Raw genomic sequence first — 23,229 nt, forward strand, 5'->3', positions numbered from 1 at the left:
CAACAATTCTCCACTATACTACTTAACGCTGGTATTATAGCGGATAACATATCTTACAAGTGATGACCTGGATTTTAACTGTTCAGTTTCAGTTAAAATACAGGCCTCTATACGGTTAAGAATGATAACTGTTTACTTAGGTTATAAAATGGTATTTATTGTATTTTAGTCTACTTGTATTATTAATCTTGTGTCATTTCTACATTACTTTTGGTATTGAATTTTAGTTAAATAGCAGTTAAGGGTTGTTTATTCAATTTATTAACATTAATTGACTACTGCATTCAGATAAGGTATCATTTAAACATATTTGAGGTTTTTATTCAAATCTCTTCATCTGAAACGTGAATTTAATATGTTGGCCTAAATTTCGTTGTTATAATAAAAAAGAGTAAGTGGCATAGCTGTCAAGTTAGTTGGATATATTTTTCAGAAGCTGGACAGTAAACTGTGAAAATGGCAGTGAATCCAGATATACAGAAGGAAAGACAGTCGGCTACCTTCGACACTGAAAAGCTAACAGAAGTAGTGTATGGTGGCAAGAAAATGGTTAGACGTCGGAGATATTTACGTGAGTCTTGCTAATTTTGTAACTATGTATGGAAACTCTGTATATAAGCTTAGATGTTGCAATTCCGGACAGTTTTAATCAACGTAAGATTGTCTAGATGCATCCTGTAAAGTTTCTGAGACCACCCCTCGGGTAAATTTTCATTTTGGAAATTATACCTGACAGACCCGTAATATTCATAACATGTATTTACCGAATTGTTCTGAAGGAGAAAATATTTGCTATAAAGGTAACTTTGTTTGATAATACGTATTTTTTTGTCTTACAACACATGTACTTCGACTGTCGACATTTTATTTTTGTAGAAAATATCAAACTTCTTTTTCAAACATATTTTTTCTCTAAATTTGTTTATATTGTGTGTCGAACATACTTATCTGGGTACTCCTGAAAATGGAAAATAGTTAACTCTAATAATTTTTAACATTGCATTTTTTTTGTTATTTTAAAAGTTCTACTTTCACTTCCATTTTGCTTTTTTTTGCATTTGTTTGAAATATACATGGTTTGTCACACATTCAACTCCTGGAATACATGGAATAATAATTATGTTAGACACACAGCAACCATAAAAGTTAGGGCAGAGTTCTTTTGAAAAAGAAGCTTGACATCTTCTACAAAATAGAACGTGAACAGTTCAAGAACATGTGATATAGGACAAAATGTACTGTTTAATAGAAATTAATCTGCTTGAAAGTTTCTTCTGCTTATTATGAACAGTTTAGTATATTCTTTATGATAACCAAAGGCCTATGGAACGTAGAAAACTAAAACAAAAAATTACGCGAGGTGGGGTTTCAAAAGGCTTTACAAGAATGATACCCGCTTATGGACCACCGGAACTGTCTTCTCGTCGTGAAAATTTGTTTGTATGTACAGAGTTTATATGTTGTGCAAACTTGTTTATGCTATCTGTATAAAAAACAGACACACAATGATAGGTTTTTATTTTTTTATAAATAAAAGTGCCAGCGTTCCAAGAAACAGTTATTGATAACATTAGTCCCTCTAACTCCAACAAACGTTTGTTTGCATTTGTTTATACCATTTCAGTATTATATCCTCTAATTCTAACAAACATTTGCCAATACCAATTCAGCATCAGTCCCTTTACAAACACTCGTTTTACTATTTCAGCATTAGACCTTCTAACTCCAATAAACAATTGTTTATACCATTTCAGCCTTAGTCTTTCCAACTCAAAACAAACATTTGTTTGTACCATTTCAGCATTAATCCCTCTAACTTGAATTATATTCATTAGTACCATTCCAGCAGTAGTCCCTCTAACTGCAACAACATTCATTAGTACCATTTCAGCGTTAGTCCCTATATCTGCAATAACATTCGTTAGTACCATTTCAGCATTAGTCCCTTTAACTGCAACAACATTCGTTTGTACCATTTCAGCATAAGTCTCTATATCTGCAACAAACACTTGCTTGTACCATTTCAGCATACTGAGTCCTATTTACTTTAACATACATATATTTGTACAATTTCAGCATTAGTCCATGTAGCTCCAACATACATTAGTTTTTAAATTTGATTTGACCGTGTATTTCTGTAAGGATGAAACCGTTTTTGCGTTATTCCAAACTGTTTCTATGCACCGCTAAATTGTAATTTTCCTTGTTCGTTCATTGTTTTAAACACTATTTCTTCTTCAAGCTGAAACCACCGAAACACCAAATTTTTAAAAAGCACACCTCATCCAAAGTATATAACGTTTTCTGACTTTATCAAACTGCTTTTACGTTTTATTTACTCGCAGAAAATATCATATTCGAAGACAAGTACTTGAACTCATTCTCGCCATGGTGGAATCGAACTCGTGTCGAAGAGTATGATACATCTATTAAGAAAAATGCTTACTTGTACAAACTCATGCAGGATCTCAACATTACCGACATTATAGAACAGGCTTACATCAACGAGTAAGTAACATACTTGAATAAATCATACAAGAACTCAACACTAATGACTTAATAGAACAGGTTTAAGTCAGCGTGTAAGTACATACTTGAATAAATCATGCAAGAACTCAACACTACTGACTTAAAATTAAGAAGTGGCACACGCCAGCGAGTAAGTACATGTTTCTCAGAGAAATGATGCTATCTCATTCGTTGTTACTCATCGGGTGTAATTTGTCATAGGGGCGGTTCAGGGCTTGTTTGTAACCCTTCGGGTGTATTTAGCTAATTACAGGGCAGGCTCATGGCATGAGGGTAACCCACCGGGAGTTATTTGTTCATTACAGGGCAGGCTCAGGGCATGAGGGTAACCCGCTGAGTGTACATCGGGGTATGTTTATACCTACAATCGAGAAACTGGGAACCAGAGAACAAGTCGAAAAGTATGTAGAACCTGCCAAGCAGTACAAGATTATAGGAACCTATGCTCAGACAGAAATGGGTCACGGTAAGGCTGAAATATATGCCGTGCTATACGTATGATTTAGTATTTTTAGGGTAATCGTTGCACTTAACACCTACAATTTTAAACACGTACTGGAAAACTAAGCTCCACATACATGTTTATTGAACAGCACATATAAAACACGTCAACTTCGGATAAGACAAGACAGACTGCTCACGACAGAACTTAGCAACTGTAGCTCAGTTTTAACCTATGACAAGACGACATTGACTGTTCATGAGAGAACTTGTCGACTGGAGCTCAATTGTAACCATGGACAAAACAACATAAAATTGTCATGAGAGAACTTGCCGATTGCAGCTCAGTTGTAAACTTTGACAAGATGACTAGACTGTTCAGGAGAGAACTGGCCGACTTCAATTATATGGTAACCATGGACGAGACAATATAGAGTTCATGGCAGAACTTGGCCACTGCAGATCAATTGCAACCTTTTACAAGACGCCATATACCGTTCATCGGAGAAACTGGCCACTGCAGCTCGTTTGTAGCCTTTGACAGTTCATGAGAGAACTTTGCCACTGCAATTTAGTTGTGACTTCTGACAAGGCAACAAAGATTGTTCATGAGAGAACTTGCCAACTTCAGCTCAATTGTAACCTTACACAAGACAAAACAGATTGTTCATGAGAGAACTTGCCAACTTCAGCTCAATTGTAACCTTACACAAGACAAAACAGATTGTTCATGAGAGAATTTGCCAACTTCAGCTCAATTGTAACCTTACACAAGACAAAACAGATTGTTCAAGAGAGAACTTGGCTCAATAATATATTAACTTGGAAACAGCTTATTGTGAACTCTTTCAGGAATATGAGTTCCAAGGCAACGGCCTATGAGCTAAATGGTTGGCTTTTCCTATTCGTTCTAATTTTAAACACATCATTATCATTATTAATTTTGTTGTTCATAAAGGCTAGCATATACATGGTTTGTGAGTTCAGTTGGTTTGATCCTTTACAGAGAATGTACATATTGTCATGATCTGTAATTTCAGGAACATTTATTCGTGGGTTAGAAACAACAGCTACATATGACCCAAAGACGGAGGAGTTCGTCGTAAACAGTCCAACCGTGTCGTCTATTAAATACTGGCCAGCTGCATGTATGTATTTACTTGCTTTCATTTACCTATGAAAAAGAAGTTCCCCAAGATTTCGTTAGTTTGAACCAAATATAACGGTATGTATGAACGGAACATCACATCATACGTAAATGTCAATATTGTCTGTCTCGTAAGTAAGAAGATAGCACTGTGTACATTTTTTGTTTTAAACGTCACTTCCTGCATAAACAATAACTGATTCATCTCATAAGTTTTCTACTTTATACATTTTAGTGGGAAATACATGTAACCACGTTGTACTAATGGCTCAGTTATACAGCAAGGGAAAGTGTCACGGCATTCACGCATTTATCTTGCAGATAAGGAGTATGGAGGACAATAGGACATTACCAGGTGAGATACAAGAGATCTGTCAAATAAACAAACAAATGCAGCACTTTCTCAAGACAGAGCACCTGAAAACTTTTATCTAGACATAGCTCCCGAAACCTTTTCGAAAGACATAACAGCTTGAGCCCTTTCTAATAGTACAGCTGCTGAATTCATTTCGAAACATATAGCACCTAAAACCATTTTCTAAAGACATCACATCTGAAACTCTTTCGAAAGACATAGCTCATAAAAGCCTTTCTAGAGACATCACAACTGAAACCCTTTCCAATGATCTTTTCTAGAGTATTGCAGCAGAAACCTTTTCGAAAGACAAAGCTACTAAAATCCTTTTAAAGACATTACACCTGAGACCCTTTCGAAAGACACAGTTCCTACGATCATTACTAAAAACATCACACCTGAAATCCCCTCTGAAAACATCACACCTGAAACCCTTACGAAAGACATATAGCACCTCTTATCCTTTCTAACGAAATCGCACCTGAAACTCTTTCGAAAGACATAGCTCCTACTATCACTTCTAAAAAAATCACACATGAATTCCTCTCTACAAACATCACACCTGAAACCCTTTCGAAAGACATAGCACCTATAAGCCTTTCTAAAGAAATCACATGAAACTCGAAAGACATCGCTCCTATATTCCTTTCTAAAAGCTTCACATAGGAAATCCTTTTTAAAACATCACACCTGAAACCCTTTCTAAAGACATAGCTCCTGAAATCATCTCAAAAGACAAAGCCCCTGAAACCGTTTCGAAAGAAAAAGCAAATGAATTTTTTTAAAGACATTGCTCCTGAAACCTTTTTGAAATATATAGCAGCTGTGAACTCTTTCAAAAGACACAGCTTCTCAGTACCCCTACTATAAATATAGCTTCTATACCTCTTGAAACCTTTTTGAGATAAAAAAAAAACTGGAACTGTTTCCCTAGGCATATTACGCGAAGCCTTTCCTAAATACAGTGCAATTGGAACCTTTCTGAAGTCTTAGCACCTGACATTCTTTCTAAAGACATGGCTCCTGAAACATCTTTGAAGACATGTTGTCAAAAAGCATTTCTAAAGACATCACATTTTATACCTTTTCGAAAGACATAACATTTGAAAACATTTTAAAGACATCTCACCTGAAACTGTTTCGAATGACATAAGAACTGAAGCCCTTTCTAAAGACATAGTACCTGAAACCCTTTCTAATTACACGTCACTTAAATTCCTTTCTTAAGACATAACACATGAAACCCTTTCTAGAGGCATAACATCTTAAACTCCTGCAAAAATATAGCACCCGAGACCCTTTCTCAAGACAAAGCACAGCACTTGAAATCCAGTTATAAAGACATAACATCTGAAGCCCATACTAGAGCATCACATCGGAAACTCTTTCTAAAGGCAATACACAAAAGAAACTTTTCTAAAGACAAAGCACCTGAACTTCTGTCTAAAAATTACCACCTGAAACATGTTCTAAAGACATAGCACTTGTAACATTCTAAAGACATTGCATCTGAAACACTTTCTAAAGTCATCACACCTGAAATCATTTCTAAAGACATCACTCCTGAAGCCCTTTTTAAAGATATAGCGTCTGAATAACTTACTAAAGACATAATAACTGAAGGCTGAAACCCTTTTAAAGGATATCTTACCTGAAACCCCTTTTAAAAACATCATATCTGAAACCTTTTCTAGACCACCACATCCGAAATCCTTTCTAAAAAAGACACAGAACCTGGTACTCTTCCAACTGACATAGCAAAAGACATCATATATGACACCCTTTCCGACGAAATCACAACCTTACTAGTGACACCACAACTGAAGATTTTCTAAAAGTTATTGGAACTGAAACCTTTATTAATTGTATATCAACTGAAACCCTTAATTAAGACGTAGCACCTTAAACCTTTTCAAACGATATAGAACCTGAATCCTTCACAAAAGCCATCGTCCCTGCAATCTTTTTGGAAGTCTTAACTCTTTCTAAAGACATAGCTCTTGGCACATTTTCTAAAGAAATAACACCAGAAAACATTTCTATAGACATCAAATCTTACACCTTTTCGAAAGATATAGCACATTAAACCTTACATTTTCCGAAAGACACAGCACTGAAACCCTTTCCAATTTAAAATCACCTGAATTCCTTTCTAAACACATTACACCTGAAACGTTTTCTAGGGACGTAACACCTGAAACCCTTTCTCGAGACATAACACAAGAAACCCCTACTAAAGACATGGGACCTTAGTCAATTTTTAAATAAATAGTACCTGAATCTTTTTACGAAAGACAAATCTCCGGAAACCAAATTATAAAGACATAACATCTGAATCCTTCTCTACTTACGTTATACCAGAACTCTTTCTAAAGGTATAACACAAGAAACCCCTAAACCCATTCTGATGACATAGCATCTGAAACTCTTCTTCTAAAGACATTGTACCTGAAACCCTATTAAAGCCATAGCACATGAATCCCTTTTAAAATACATAGCACCTGAATCCGTTTCTATAGAGACAGCACCTGAAACAATTTCTAATGACGTAGCGTTTGTAAAGCTCTAAAGTCGTTACATCTCATCAACTCCTATAGACATCACATCTAAACTTCTTTCTTAAGACAACACACCGGAAACCCTTTATAAAGACAATACGCAAGAAATCTTTTCTGAAGACGTAGTACCTGAAACCTTTTCTGAAGACATCACACCTGAAACCATTTCCAGGGACACCTGATCTTAAGGCATAGCACCGGAACCTTTTTGAAAGGCATAGCACCGGAACCCTTTTCGAAGACATAGCACCTGAAACCTTTTCAAAAGACATAGCATCTGAAACCCTTACGCTTTCTTAAGACATGTCACCTGAAGAAGTTTTCTTAAAACAACACCTGAAGTATTTAAACTTTGCTAATGTAATATTTACTCTGAATGTGAAACGAAGACTTTACATTATATCCTAGGAGTGTCTGCTGGAGACATTGGAAACAAGTTGGGATTCAATGCGCAGGACAATGGATATCTCAAATTTGACAATGTTCGGATTCCGAGAGAAAGTTTACTGTCCAGATATGCCAAGGTAAAGCTTGAGGATTTGTCCAGACTGTTATTTCTTTGATAAAAAATGTGTCTGCCACTTTTTCGTCATGTCAGCTTGTGGAAAACAGCTAGTATACATCTCTCTGAGATCTATTAAGAATCAAATTGAATGGTGTAAGCTTTTCTGCCATCTATATTTAATGTAAAGATGGTAAAGATTAATAAATTAAATTATATGAAATTAACGAGAAGCTACAGGTGCTAGTAGACCTATACTATAAAGTAAGAAGAAAACAATCAATTTTCTATTTCCAATGCAGATGCGATCATTTAAATGCCGGTATGTTTGCATTTACCTACAGGAACACAAAGTTTTCATTTGCTTTATAGCAAAAATCAACTTTTCAAACGCCACTATATTTCTTTTTAAAGGAATTTTACTTTCTTCAGACGTATCTCCCTCTTTCTCTCTTTCTGTGTCTTTGTATAATGATGAGGAAGCTTCCAGCTGGTTTACGAAAGGTCGGCAGCCCGGCACCAGTCCGTGCCTGCAATAATACCCGGACGGATAATATGAATCTCCACCTTTATTATGGCGTGACTTTAGCACCAACACTACCCCTCCTATTAAACCGTGTCGGAGCTTGTCTCTGTCTGTCTGCCTGTCTGTCTGTCTGTCTCAATATGTAAACTAGATTCACCTTTAAGTTGATAATGCTAAAAATAGGCCGGGTATTGCATTTGTTTTCAGAAGCCAAATCATAAATGAAATCCAGTCACAGTAACCTTCATTGAAGAAACTGTGTAATGTCACTGTAATAATAATAATTATTATTATTATTGTTGTTGTTGTTATTTCTTGTTTGTTTGTTTTGTGTTTAACACAGTTTTTCAATATAATGGCGGGCAGTTAACCTAACCAGTGTGCCTGGATTCTGTACTACCAGTACAAACCCGTTCTCCCAAGCACCTGTCAACTTCCCCACATGAATCAGAGGTGGAGGATGAATGATTGAACAGACACAATGTCTTTTATCAAATCGTCACGAAGAACATACGCCTCACCCATGGATCAAACTCACGATCCCGCGATCCGTAGACCTGCTCTCTTCCTATTGAGCTAAGCGGGAGGTACTCTTCATAAGTTAAACAAACGTGTTTGTAAACATGAATGGTTCCAAACTGAAGGGGATCCATGCTCAAAAATAATGACAATTATTATTTGAATGTTGCTTGCCAATAATTCATTTGGAATATTTTATAAGGTATTTGCAGCTCTATATTTGAATTTATTTTTCAATAATACATAAAGGTTGAGAGAGATGGTACATATATAGCACCAGAGACCCCTAGATTGGCTTATGGCACAATGGTTCTAGTTCGTGCATTAATTGTTGGACAGTGTGCAAAGTCGCTGGCTCAAGCCTGTGTGATAACAACAAGATACAGTGCTGTCCGGCGACAGACTGAAATAAGACCAGGGTAGGTTACTGACACTTGTATTGTCCATATGAATATTATGGTCTGTTATGAAATATACTAAACGCAGCTGCTAAAGTCTTATCTTCGATGCTACTAATCAAAATATGAGTTAAGTCTTGTTTTGCCTTTGTGAAAAACAAGTAGGTCCTCATCTTTTACTTCGTTCATTTTGAAAGTTTTGAAAATAATATTAACAACAATGTCGTCGAAGCGATTGTACAAACACTCAAACGCAGTGCTTAAAACTTTCTATATAAGATTGCTCGATTCTTCTATCAGTTAAAAAAATGAAGTAAAGCGTTGTATATTCATCAAAAAATAATAACCTTCACGTGGCTTATAGTTTTATTTAACACGATTCATCATTCAGATCTGGCTTTACGCACTCGTGGTTCAATTCCTGTGCATCTGTCGTCTGTGTCGTGGTAAACATTTGATAAACAAATGTACTATAACATTTCCAAATTAGTGACAGAAGACAAAATGTCACAAATTGACATACGGGCCTTATTTTATATGTATTGTAAATGCAGGTATTGCATCATCTTTTTGTAAATTTTTGAGTTATTGAGGTAAATGTCAGATTTCACGCATGAAATACCTCTCATGTTTTTCTGTATTTCATAACTTAAATTTCCATGTAAATTTCATTAAATTCTGTTCAGTAATAAGAAAGTTAATATTTTATAAACTTCAGTAATTTATGTTTTTATCCCCAAAACCACTATAATGGGTCTCAAATTGTCAATTTAAATCCGCGCCAAAGTAGTTAGATTCCCCGGCTATATCGTGAATCCAGTGGAAACACAAATAGTCGGAGTCCACGGCTTAGCCGTGAATCCCATGAAATTTAGTATTTGGCGGGACATTATCCTTAAATAGACTGGACTAGATATGCCTTGCGCCACACCACCTTACGACATTATAGACGAATCTATGTCTGAATTATTTTCTTGGCTAGAAATTTATGCTCGATCGAGGTAAGAAATTTATTTGTTAGATTTTTGTATGATTTTTGGCATTACGATTTTTATTTGGTAAATTTTTGTTCATTCTATAGAATTCTGTAACATTTACTTTTCGGCATATGATTTTAGCTAGTTTACGGTATGTCAGGATGATTATTAAATTTTTTCAGACTTTTGTAAATTATTTGGAAAGAGGAATCTAAAATGTTTCATTTATATAAGAGTAAAATTTGTACTGAAATTTGTAACATGATATTTATAAAGTACTTTGTTTCAAAAACTTATGTCAAAACATTTCGTTATTATGGAACGCCATTACTGCATTGTATTAGTTATGTATAAATCTATATGGCAAGTCTAGCACCATGTATGTAATTATATTATTGTAATTTGTAATTGTGTGCCAGTCTATAGCACATCTAATTAATGTCCGTTGTAGTGTATGGCATTAGATATTATATGGTGCCAACTCTCATATAACGTTTGATTTACATTGAATTTTGTTAATTTGTAGTTGTAAATAATAGCTGCAGTTTATCATGTCCGTATCTATAATGTTTCATCATATACTTTTCATATCTTTTTCATACTTTAACTTGGGTCTTTTAAGTAAGTAATTCTTTGTAATAATGGAAGTAATAAGTGACGTATTTTAATCATGTGACGTCTGAATTAGTAGCACATATATTTGTATAAGTAGCACGTATTATTTATGGGAGCCTACGGAGGTATGGTATACCCAAAGGAGCAGTTTTATGCCCTGACATATTGTTTTGCTATGGTGCTTACCATATGTTATATATTTTTACTTCTTTCCGCCAGACGATTTTTCCTGGTGATGTCATAACCCGAAGTACAATGCCCGAGGTTCACTTGTCTTCACTCGCCTGGATGTGATATTCCCAGCGCAGAGCTTTCGTCCATGGTTGTGCCGAAAACCGCAAAGACGATGATTTTTTGTTATCCTCTGAAGTCAGCTCAGGGATGCAATCACCTATCACCATAGGGAGCCAACACGGAATCAACGTATTCAGGGTTTAAAGGGACTGAATTTAGAAATCTGTTTTGTTTTGTGCTACTTAAAGTTCACAATTACATTAAAGACCTGGTCACGTCAGATTAGAATGGACTATAAGAACTTTTGTATCTAGAGATACTGAATTTTTTTTTTCTTTCTTATAATTAGTTTTTTTTTCTTTTCCTATCTATTCATTGTTAATAATCATCTTATGTAAATAAATTTGTAAATATTGTAAAGGGTGTTGATTTGTTCTGATGGTTACTGTCGCCGGTACGGCCTTTCCTGTCACAATGGTGTCAGAAGTGGGTTTGGGTCGACCAGACACAGTAGCTATTCGAACATTATTAACACCCATTTAACTGCAGCAATAATTTGTAAAGATTCCTCTTGTTTTGTTTTATTGTTACACATATAATAGTTTTATTCATTTTTCAGAGTGACGTCTTACCTCAGACAAGACAAGACAGATCCATAGCTTCAGCTAACCAGCTTTAGTGGTCACAGACTGATAGACAGTTGTTTACGACACTTGGATTCTGGGGGGGAGTTCGTTCCTTTATTTTTTTTGGGGTTTTTGTGTCACTCTATGATTAAGCCATCATATATCTGTGCTGAGAGTGCCCCGCCCTTGACAAGGAGAGTTATCCTACTCACTCTTACTTGTGCGTCGCCCTACTTCTCCCAGTGATCCTATTAGGTATTAGTGTGCTTTTATACATACCAGATACATATTATTTTTTTTTCATTTGTGTGTGTTAGCAAGCTTGTTTACTTGCATTTATTTTAACCTACTCTTATGTTTTAGTGCTACACTGTTGTGTTATACCTATTCTTTATCTTAGGATAAAGCACTTTGGTTTATTTTTGTTTTATTTGTTACACTAAAGTGTTAACACCAGTTACAGTTGATTGATATTTGATAAGGCTAAGGTATTGTTACAGCCTACTGTCATTGTTGCCTATGCAACCTTGATTGACACATAGTACTGTTGCGCAACTTAGTGTATTATTTTAGTGAGGACGTTTTGTGTAGTATATACGTAGTGTATAGTACTTTGTTTTGGCTTCAGTGGTAACTGTATAGCCTTAGTGTAAACTAGTGTAGTCTAGTATTCCCTCACGTTTGTTTAACTAGTGTCTCAGGTTGTTATAGTAGCTGTTGTACTGTAGTGTTATATAGTGTTAACGTAGTGTAATCATGACTAGTGTAGTAGAGTTAACGAAGGTAGGACAGGAGTTAGGTTATGAAGGAGAGGAGTTACGTAACTTTGTTAAGGAAGAGCAGGCTAGGGAACGTGAGGAAAAACAAAGTAGTTTAGAAGCAGAGAAGGAAAGATTAGAAGCAGAGAGAGTAAGGTTAGAGTTAGAGGCTAGGTTGCAGAAGGAAAAGATAGAATATGAACGTAAGTTAGAACAAGATAAGTTAGAAATGGAAAAGGAGAAGTTAATGTTAGCTAGGAAGTTAGAAACAGAGAAGGAGGAAGCAGAAAGTAGGAAATTAGAAACAGAGCATAAGTTTAAGACAGACTTAGAAAAGATGAGTAAGAAAAAGGTAAAGGTTAAGATGTCTCCCTTTGATGAGAAAATTGATTCCATGGATGCGTACTTGAATGTGTACGAAACGTACGCTGTTGCGCAGGATTGGGATAAAGAGATATGGTCACTTAACTTACCGTTCCTTCTAAAGGGTACGGCAAGAGAGGTTTTTGATAGGCTTCCGTTGGAAGATAGGAAGGATTATGATAAACTGAAAGCCGCTTTGCTACGTCAGTTCGAACTCACTGACGATGGCTATAAGAAAAAGTTTAGAACTGAGAGGCCTCGGGATAATGAGACCTTTGTGATGTTTCTAGCCAGAATAAGTAGATATTTAGATGGTTGGCTTAGCTTGAGTAAGGTAGAGAAAACGTACCAAGGATTGTTAGATTTTATTCTTAGGGACCAATTTTTAGATGTATGTAATAGAGAACTATACCAGAATTTGAGTAGTAAGAAGTTAGTTAAAGCTAAGGATGTAGCAGAAGATGCAGATTTGTTTGCAAAGACTCGTGGAGGTCCCAAGTATGTCGTGAATCGAACCAATAAGGACCGGAGCTATAAACCATATGAAATACCTCAGAGACACTATCCTAGTAGTCGTAATGTAGGCACTAGTAATAGAGGTAGTAGCAATGTTGCTAATAGAGGTAGAGGTTTTCAACCCTTTGGTGTACTGAAGTGTTATAAGTGTGGTCGAATAGGGCATAGTTCATATTACTGTAGGAGTGGAAAGTACGGCGGTAACAGTGCTAATGCAGCAGCAGAGTTAGAAGTAGAGCAGGAACAGGAAAGTAGTAAAGGGGAGAATAGAAATAGTAAGTCAAGTAGGTCAGAGAGTGGAAATAGCATTATAGAACTAAGTGATGTTGAGGAGTTAGGTATGCTTAGTGTAAGTACATGTCCTACAAAACCCGGTACTTGTAATGGCAGAGGTTAGGAGGTACTGTCAGTCATGTAGTATTTGTCAACGTACTATAGCTAAGGGTAGAGTAAGTAAAGTTCCGTTAGGAAAAATGCCTTTGATTGATACTCCGTTTAAGAGAGTTGCCGTCGATATCGTTGGTCCGATCGAACCTATGACTGATAGGAAAAACAGGTACATTTTGACTATGGTAGATTATGCTACTAGATATCCAGAAGCCATAGCGCTACCTAGTATTGAAACTGAGAGAGTAGCAGAGGCATTAGTAGATATGTACAGTAGATTAGGAGTGCCAGAGGAGATGCTTACCGATTGTGGATCGCAGTTTACGTCAGACCTTATGGCAGAAGTTAGTAGGTTATTGTCATTAAGGCAGTTAACTACAACACCGTAAACACCCTATGTGTAACGGTTTAGTAGAGAAGTTTAACGGTAGTTTGAAGCAAATGTTGAAGCGTATGTGTAGTGAGAGACCTAGAGATTGGGATAGGTATTTGAATGCTATGTTGTTTGCTTACCGTGAAGTTCCGCAAGAAAAGTTTGGGATTTTCTCCCTTTGAGTTACTTTATGGTAGAACAATCCGTGGACCGATAACTGTGCTAAGAGAGTTATGGGCTGGTAAGACGGAGAATGATGAGGTAAACCACTTACCAGTATGTTATGGATTTGCAAGACAAGTTGGAGGATAGTGTAAGATAGCTCAGCAACAGTTAGCAAAAAGTAGTCTAGATACAAGAAGTATTACAATAGGAAGGCTAGAGATAGGAGGTTTAAGGCAGGTAGTAAGGTACTTGTATTGTTACCTACGAAAAAATAATAAATTGTTGTTACATTGGAAGGGTCCTTACGTAGTAGTAGAGGTAGTAAATAGACTAGATTACAGGATAGATGTAGACGGAAAGTTGAAAAAAGTTTCATGCAAAAAATGCTCAAACAGTACTGTGAAAGGAAGGATGATAGTAAGTCTATACCAGATAAGGGTATATTAAGTAAGGTTGGAGCAGCTATTGTAGAGGAGGATCAGAGAGATTATGACAGATTAGATCCGAATGAAAGTAGTGATGAGTTTTCGAGTAGAGTAGAAAAGGATATAGTTTTGTGTCCTATAAAGCAGGGTACAGAAACGTACAAAGATGTAGAGGTAAATCCAGAGTTACCAGTAGAATGTAAACAGGAAGTAGTAGATTTGTTAGACAATTTCTCAAAGGTATTGACAGATATTTATTTTGTATGCATACTTCTATTGATACTTTTTAAGTTTATCTCAAATGTCGGCGCCATTGCAGTTCCACTCACAGATTTGACGAAAAAGGGTCAGCCAAATCTTGTAGAGTGGGGTGAAAGTCAAGAAAAGGCTTTTTCCCGACTTTGAAGGCTAGCTTAATGGGTCCGCCTATTTTGAAGTTGCCAGATTTAGATCAGACTTTTATATTGAGAGTAGATGCTTTTAGATTTAGGTTTAGGCTCAGTATTACTTCAGGAAAGTGATGGAGAGAAATTACCTGTAGCGTATGCTAGTAGAAAATTGCTACCTAGGGAGCAAAAGTACTCAGTGATAGAGAAGGAGTGTTTAGCGATAGTATGGGCAGTAGCTAAGTTTCACCGGTATTTGTTCGGTAAAGACTTTGTATTAGAGACAGATCATCAGCCGCTCACCTTATTTGAATAAAGCGAAACTTAGCAATTCCAGGCTGATGAGATGGGCATTGGCATTACAGCCATATAGGATCAGTATTAGAGCAATTCCTGGTAGAGAAAATGTAGGTGCAGATTATTTAAGTAGAGTGTAGACAGGTGGCTATATTATATGGTGTACAGATAGTGACAGCGTGTTTTTTTTTTTTTTTTTTTTGTTGTTGTGTTTGCTATGTGCAGTATGCCAATTTGTTTTCATTTAAGAAAATTATAAATTTTCTTTTTAAGGGGGGACGTGTGTCACAAATTGACATACGGGCCTTATGTTATATGTATTGTAAATGCAGGTATTGCATCATCTTTTTGTAAATTTTTGAGTTATTGAGGTAAATGTCAGATTTCACGCATGAAATACCTCTCATGTTTTTCTGTATTTCATAACTTAAATTTCCATGTAAATTTCATTAAATTCTGTTCAGTAATAAGAAAGTTAATACTTTATAAACTTCAGTAATTTATGTTTTTATCCCCAAAACCACTATAATGGGTCTCAAATTGTCAATTTAAATCCGCGCCAAAGTAGTTAGATTCCCCGGCTATATCGTGAATCCAGTGGAAACACAAATAGTCGGAGTCCACGGCTTAGCCGTGAATCCCATGAAATTTAGTATTTGGCGGGACATTATCCTTTAAATAGACTGGACTAGATATGCCTTGCGCAAAACCACCTTACGACATTATAGACGAATCTATGTCTGAATTATTTTCTTGCTAGAAATTTATGCTCGATCGAGGTAAGAAATTTATTTGTTAGATTTTTGTATGATTTTTGCATTACGATTTTTATTTGGTAAATTTTTGTTCATTCTATAGAATTCTGTAACATTTACTTTTCGGCATATGATTTTAGCTAGTTTCGGTATGTCAGGATGATTTATTAAATTTTTTCAGACTTTTGTAAATTATTTGGAAAGAGGAATCTAAAATGTTTCATTTATATAAGATGTAAATTTGTACTGAAATTTGTAACATGATATTTATAAAGTACTTTGTTTCAAAAACTTATGTCAAACATTTCGTTATTATGGAACGCCATTACTGCATTGTATTGTTATGTATAAATCTATATGGCAAGTCTAGCACCCTGTATGTAATATATTATTGTAATTTGTAATTGTGTGCCAGTCTATAGCACATCTAATTAATGTCCGTTGTAGTGTATGGCATTAGATATTATATGGATGCCAACTCTCATATAACGTTTGATTTACATTGAATTTTGTTAATTTGTAGTTGTAAATAATAGCTGCAGTTTATCATGTCCGTATCTATAATGGTTTCATCATATACTTTTCATATCTTTTTCATACTTTAACTTTAGTCTTTTAAGTAAGTAATTCTTTGTAATAATGGAAGTAATAAGTGACGTATTTTAATCATGTGACGTCTGAACTTAGTAGCACATATATTTTGTATTTAAATAGCACGTATTATTTATGGGGGCCTACGGAGGTATGGTATACCCAAAGGAGCAGTTTTATGCCCTGACTTATTTGTTTTGCTATTGGGTGCTTACCATATGTTATATATTTTAGCTTCTTCCGCCAGACGATTTTTCCTGGTGATGTCATAACCCGGAAGTACAATGCCCGAGGTTCACTTGTCTTCACTCGCCTGGATGTGATATTCCCAGCGCAGAGCTTTCGTCCCATGGTTGTGCCGTAAACCGCAAAGACGATGATTTTTGTTATCCTCTGAAGTCAGCTCAGGGATCAATCACCCATCACCATAGGGAGCCAACACGGAATCAACGTATTCACGGTTTAAAGGGACTGAATTTAGAAATCTGTTTTGTTTGTGCTACTTAAAGTTCACAATTACATTAAAGACCTGTGTCACGTCAGATTAGAATGGACTATAAGAACTTTTGTATCTAGAGATACTGAATTTTTTTTTTCTTTCTTATAATTAGTTTTTTTTTCTTTTCCCATCTATTCATTGTTAATAATCATCTTATGTAAATAAATTTGTAAATATTGTAAAGGGTGTTGATTTGTTCTGATGGTTACTGTCGCCGGTACGGCCTTTCCTGTCACACAAAAGACGAACTTGATGTTTCTTGTTTTGCTTTTAGTGGCGAGGAGCCCCAAGTGATAGACTATCAGACACAACAAGAGAAAATAGTCCCCTTGTTGGCTGCAGCGTATGCGTTTATCTTCAGCGGAAATATGATGGTAAAGGAATACATGAGAATAAATGCAGATATGGAGAAGGGAATCCTGGATGAGATGGCTGCGGTGACAATTTTATTTTCCCTACATTTATGCACTTTGCTAAATCTGTATAAATTTGAAAAATGTTTCGTTTATAATATTGATTTCTTTGGTATTTGTTTAGCTTTTGTAAAATTTTAATAAATAAATACACTAGCAGTCTTACTGACAATGTGTGGCTGTGTTGGATTGCTGATTTTGGGTCAACAAGAAAACTACACATTAGAAGAAGACCGGTCTTTGTTTAATACCTATTTCTTAAAGTACATGTATATCAAAATATAGGAAAAGATGAGCTTAAAAGATAATATTAGTCCAGCCTTTTTTCCTTCGGTATATCAGTAGAAATGTGTTAGTATTTCCCAATAATTATAAAACAAATTGGTCACAATATTTTAAGTTCAGTGTATGAAATCCGGGTTAACATGTTTTACAGCTTCATGGTCTATCTTCTGGCTTAAAAGCATTTTCCGCAGAGGTCACAAGTAACGGTATAGACAATTCTAAGTGTGGGGACGGGTTTTACTGCCAGGGGGATCCCAAAATCTGGAGGGACATCCCCCGCATGTACATACGAAGGGGAAAACACTGTCATGATCTCCAGTGTGAAGGGGGTATACCCCCCCAAACCCCCAAAACTTTGAATTTTGTTTTCACAATGCGACAAAAAAAAAAAACAAGGTAAAACGAAACGAAAAAGCGCAAACAAAAGATGTCATTTTTCGTAGCACGTCCCATAAGAAAAGTTTTGTGCTGCTGTCCCCGCCCCGCCGAACGAGATAAAATGTTCGTTCTTTTGTGGGGGGCTGTGGTCCCACTTCAAAGTTTTTTCGTTTTTTTTGGTTGGGCATGTCCCAAAAATTAAAAAAATGTTTCATTGCTCGCTTACGAGCGTACCCAAGCGAATTTAAAAATATGTTTTAATAGCCGCAGCTCATAGCACCAAATAAGTATTATTTTAAATTTGGCCACGCGCCAAACCAAAAAAACGAAATTTTTTTTAAAAGGCACACACCAACGCTTGATAAAATTTTTTTTTCTGTCGCTTCTTGTTTCTTTTATTTTCCGTTGTTATTTTCCTTTTTGTTGTGTTGGTGGTGCGAAAAAACGAAGACAAAACTTTAAAGATTATTATGGCACTTTGAAATGCCCAAAACGACAAACAAATTGTCTAAAAAAAAAAAAACCCACACACGCACGCACGGCAACACAACATTACGAAATGTTCTACATCAGCTACCATTGTATTTTAAATACCACACATATATTGCAGGTATCAAGCGTTTATGCAATAATTCTTAATCTTGGGTTTTTTGTAATACTATTCAACTGTGGCGGGAAAAAAAAGACATAAAATTTAGTTATTAATTGTAGATTCGGTTATATATGTTCCAAAAGAAAGGTGCATTTTTTTAGTTTAAATATTTAAAAAATTCCCCGACGATTTTGTTTCATTTTTTTACACTCACTCTGGGAAAAACCAAAAATCAAAATGCACACCAATTTGTTTACGAACTGTTTTAAAATTTTGGTACCAACATAAGTTTTCAGAAAAAAACCCGGAAAAAAATAAAAAAAATAAGTGCACACTTTCTTTTGGAACTGGTGTCAGTACCTACTTTAAAAATATATTATAGAACAAAGCTATACGGTATTTTTTAATCTGGATAGTATTGCAAAAGCCAAAAAAAATTACTCTTTTAATTCGGGTAGTTAGTTATAAAAAATTTCCCTCTCAGATATTGCACGTATTATGTCTTTACGGAATCTTTCAAAATATTGCGAACTTAATTTACCCATTACAAACATTTTTATTATGATAAAAAATTTAAGAAAAGGGAAAATGACTTTTTAAGATGGTCGAAAAAAATTTAGCGATGTCCCGAAACCATGGAAAAGGCTACTGAAGCTGGTAATCGGGGGAAACCAAAAACTTTTTTTGTCATTTTCAAAAATAGTGGATTAAAAATTGTTTTTTTCTAAAAATTTTCATTAAGTTATAAATACCTTTTTTTGCAGGATTTATTCTAAACTCTTTTTTATTTTCATTGTCGCAGCACTCAATTTTTAGTAAAAAGCCGTGCTTCAGTGTAAAAACCCAAAGATCCCCTTTTTAATCGAAAAGTTTTCTGGACTTTTACAACTATTGTGTTTTTTGTTTTAAAATGTTGTTTAATCCATGCTTTAAAAATTCAAAAAAAATTGTACTCTTTTTAAAACTCATTTTATAAATTTTTAAATGAGGGGATTGCTGCCATATAGGCTATTAATTCGCTTCCTTTTTCAATACTATGGAAATGAAGTTAAAATGCTTTATATCGGTTGGAATTTTAATGAATTTATGAAAAACAACAAAGTTTTTTTAATTGATTGTTGGAAAACATGGGATAAAATTTTTTTTTGTGACTTTCCCTTTTGTTAGTGTCTGTTGATAGATAGCTTAAAAATTTTATAATGCATGCATAAATTGTTTCCCTTTTTTTGTTGATATTTTATATTTTGTTACGAATGGGATATTTATGAGTGTTTTTCATCTGAATTTATTAAAAGGTTGAATAAAATAAAAAATGCGAGGCTCTGCCCAGCATTTTATCAATTTTTTTTCAAAAAGTTTTTAAAAAATTTAGTGTGGAAAGTCACAAATGTTATTCTTTTTATAATGTTACCTTTCTGCAAAAATAAAAAAATTTACTTTCTTTTACTTAAAAACAAATCATTTTACCAACGTTCATATACTATAAAACGTAGACTCAAAACTTTTTACACTAATTTATTTTTCATTTTTATTTAAAGGCTTTATTTCACTCCCCCGCTCAAACTTTTGATAAAAAAAAATTTTTATATTTGATATTTATTGTTTTAATAATTTGTCATATTTCCCGGGTTTTCTTCATAATTCAGCGGAAAAATTTGGGAGGGGAAACGAGGCCCAAAAATAAAAGGGGTTCCAGTGGTGTAAACGGTTTTCCAAAATGATTTTAATTACTATAGAAAGAAGAAATTTGCGAAATAATAATAATGTTTTGCTATTTTTTATTTTTGGGGTTGGGCACTTATTGTTCCTGTTGAAACTCGTTTTATCAATACACTTTCCGGAGATATCTCACCATTGGTTTTGTTTCAAGTCTTATATTTTTTTATTAGCGGGTGGAAAAAAAAGAAAATACGATGTTTTTTAAAAGGTATGTTGTTTTTTTTTCATCACATTTGTGTAGCAATAACATCCCCCTGCATGCGGTTAGAAAGAAAAACTATGTTTAAATTACGTTTGCAAAGGAGGGGAGAAATGTTATCTTTATACATTTTCATTCCGGGCCTTCGCTTCAATATGCGCATTTTTAGTTTTTTGTATACAAAACATTTACGTTTATTTACAAAATTTAAAAACAAAAAGAAATCCAAGATCGGTTTTCTATGATGACTTACATTTTAAACTTAAAAAACATAAATATACCCTAAAACCCTTTTAAAAGCAAACATAACTTAAATTAGGACTAGTGTAAGGACGAATTTTAAGTGGTAATGAATAACTGCATTGGCCAACCCCGGGTCCCCTCCCCCACGCCTACCCCTTCTCAAAAATTTAGCAAACCCCGTGCTAGGTAATTTTTTTATTGAAATTTGTACTGGCCCGGGACTTATCAATAGCACACTATATTAGAATCATTTTTTTTGAGTAAATACCGAAAGGTACAAGGTTTCATTTCATTTGTTTCATATAAAAATTTTTAAATCTTGAACTTAATTTTTTATTGCTTTAAGTTTTTAATGTTTAAAAAAATTTTTACCAAATTAAATGTTTCTCACCAAAAATGACAAAAAAATATATATATTGAGGTGCTAGGTTTTCATATATTTAAAAAAAACTATTTCTGAAAAAACATCATATCGAAAAACTCCCTGAAATTTGTCATTTAGCGATAAAACCCTATCATGGACCGGAAACAAAGTAAAGTTATCTAGTTTTTTTCCTCAATTACAAAACAGCAAGCCAAAACTGTAACTATCACATCTGATCATTACAAAATTCATCAACAAAATGGAATACATTTTTAATTGCAAAACAGAATCTAACTCATCTTACATGCTTTGGGGGAACTTTTCCCTTTTTGACACTGGGCTCTTGTCCCTGCGCATTATGGGGGCCCATGCGTATGTAACTGCCAAATGCAATAAAAGTTGTTGATGTTAATTCCAAAAGTTAATGTTAAAGACACATATTTAAGCTAAATCTACATAATTCTTTAAAAGCCGTTACAAAAAGCAATGTAAAAAAATCATGCAGCCACAGGAAAACGTGAGCATTACAAGGCAGAGACTGAAGCACCCTGAAGGCCTCCAATGGTTGAAGACCGGGGAAAAAAAGCCCTCGTCGTCTTTCTAACATTGCACGTCTGTTATCGCCCAATTGTTTATGTGGTGAGGAAGACCAATGTGGAATTTTTTTGGAGAGTAAAAAGGCATGCCATGAGCGAGCTGCGACTTGGCCCATAGTTCTCAATGACCCGAAACTGTAGGGGATCGAGGGTCGCGGCAAACCCCAAGTTCATCAGGCTACTGGGCTGACAATGTAATTGTAACGAGAAAGATAAAAAAAAAATTTTTTTTTGTCAAAGATAAAAAAGGAATTTTCAAATTACGGGCTTTTGACTTTATCTCTTTAACTAATGAAGTAAATTTTACTCAATGGAAAAAAAAAAGTGTCCCCGTTGAAATTTAAAAAATAACGTTGAAGATATTACAGGGAAAGAAACCCAAACATTTTGCTGAAAATTTTATTATTAAAGATAAAATATGTACAGAGAGTTTTGTAATGAAGGGCAATGATTAATTTTCTGATTTAAAATTTAGCTTTTATTCAAGGAAACTTAGCAAAAAAGCAATTTTTACATTTTTTGTTTTAAAAAAAAAAGATTTATCATTTTGGAAATTTCCGTTCAAACCATATTTAAATTTCTTTGCATTAAATTTTTTCGTTACCCTTGCGCTTGACCTTTTTCCCTAGGCAATCGCATTTGGGTTTTTTGCTTTTTATAAATATTTTTGGGGTTTTCATTAAGTGATTGGGATTTAGCAAAGTAATTTTTGTTTAGTTTAAAGTTATGGCATTTTTCTTTAAACAATTGTCATTAACATTTTGGGTATATTCATGGCGCACCCGGGTTCAATCTATCAAATGCCCAAAAGCATTCCTTTGGCCCAAAGCCTATAGTTATTTCCAAATGCAAATGTACCGCAAAAAGCTTTTAACATTGCGAGTTAATGATTGTATCCCTTAAATAATGACTTTTAATCCATGAAAAAAATAGAAAATTCTATATCCTGTTTTTTAAACATAACATGTTCTGAGGGTTTTTAAAAATTTAAATGTGAAACGTTTCCCCTAAAATGTTAAGAATTTTTTAATAGTGAAAAGTTAGTTACAAAAAGGCCCAAAGTATTTTAAGGATGCTTTAAACCATTTACTCTTTATCTGAAAAAATACTTTGAATACGATTTTGGGATTTTTCAAAATTACAATTTTTCATTTTTGTTTGCAATTACCATTTCACAGGCAACGTTTGACATTAAGCATATAGCAAATAGCATTTTGCAATAACTGTTATTTAACATTTGGCAATTAGCATGGCACACCCAGGGTTCGAATTTAAGCTCGCATACTCGCGAAATGCGAGTGCAAATTTCAAACTGCGAAGTGAGATTTCAGACACCAGCATTTTTTTGCGAGTGAAAATTTTTGGCCAAATAATGTACATTTCTAACGGTCGTCTCGATCTTACACTGTTCTTTCTTTAACAACTCGCGGTCATTGCAGGGCATTGTCATTTGCAGAACGAATTTCGGAGCACTCTTTCATCTTTCGTCGTAAACGGA

The 23,229-nt window shown here is 34.7% G+C and overlaps 1 protein-coding gene across 1 annotated transcript in view; it reads left to right on the forward strand.

Annotated features, from left to right (window-relative positions):
• The first annotated feature begins 366 nt into the window (after nucleotides 1-366).
• The window catches only part of LOC123539667 (peroxisomal acyl-coenzyme A oxidase 1-like), a 35,061-nt gene continuing 12,198 nt past the window's right edge, over nucleotides 367-23,229 (forward strand). The window contains exons 1-10 of the mRNA XM_053525806.1: nucleotides 367-571; nucleotides 2,346-2,508; nucleotides 2,835-2,995; nucleotides 4,011-4,118; nucleotides 4,353-4,472; nucleotides 7,439-7,554; nucleotides 8,827-8,996; nucleotides 17,217-17,379; nucleotides 17,792-17,969; nucleotides 19,212-19,267. Coding sequence (XP_053381781.1) covers nucleotides 457-571; nucleotides 2,346-2,508; nucleotides 2,835-2,995; nucleotides 4,011-4,118; nucleotides 4,353-4,472; nucleotides 7,439-7,554; nucleotides 8,827-8,996; nucleotides 17,217-17,379; nucleotides 17,792-17,969; nucleotides 19,212-19,267 — 1,350 coding nt within the window. The 5' untranslated portion in view covers nucleotides 367-456. The remainder of the gene's footprint in view (nucleotides 572-2,345; nucleotides 2,509-2,834; nucleotides 2,996-4,010; nucleotides 4,119-4,352; nucleotides 4,473-7,438; nucleotides 7,555-8,826; nucleotides 8,997-17,216; nucleotides 17,380-17,791; nucleotides 17,970-19,211; nucleotides 19,268-23,229) is intronic.

The sequence above is a fragment of the Mercenaria mercenaria genome, chromosome 16, assembly GCF_021730395.1.
Source record: "Mercenaria mercenaria strain notata chromosome 16, MADL_Memer_1, whole genome shotgun sequence".
NCBI lineage: Eukaryota > Metazoa > Mollusca > Bivalvia > Venerida > Veneridae > Mercenaria > Mercenaria mercenaria.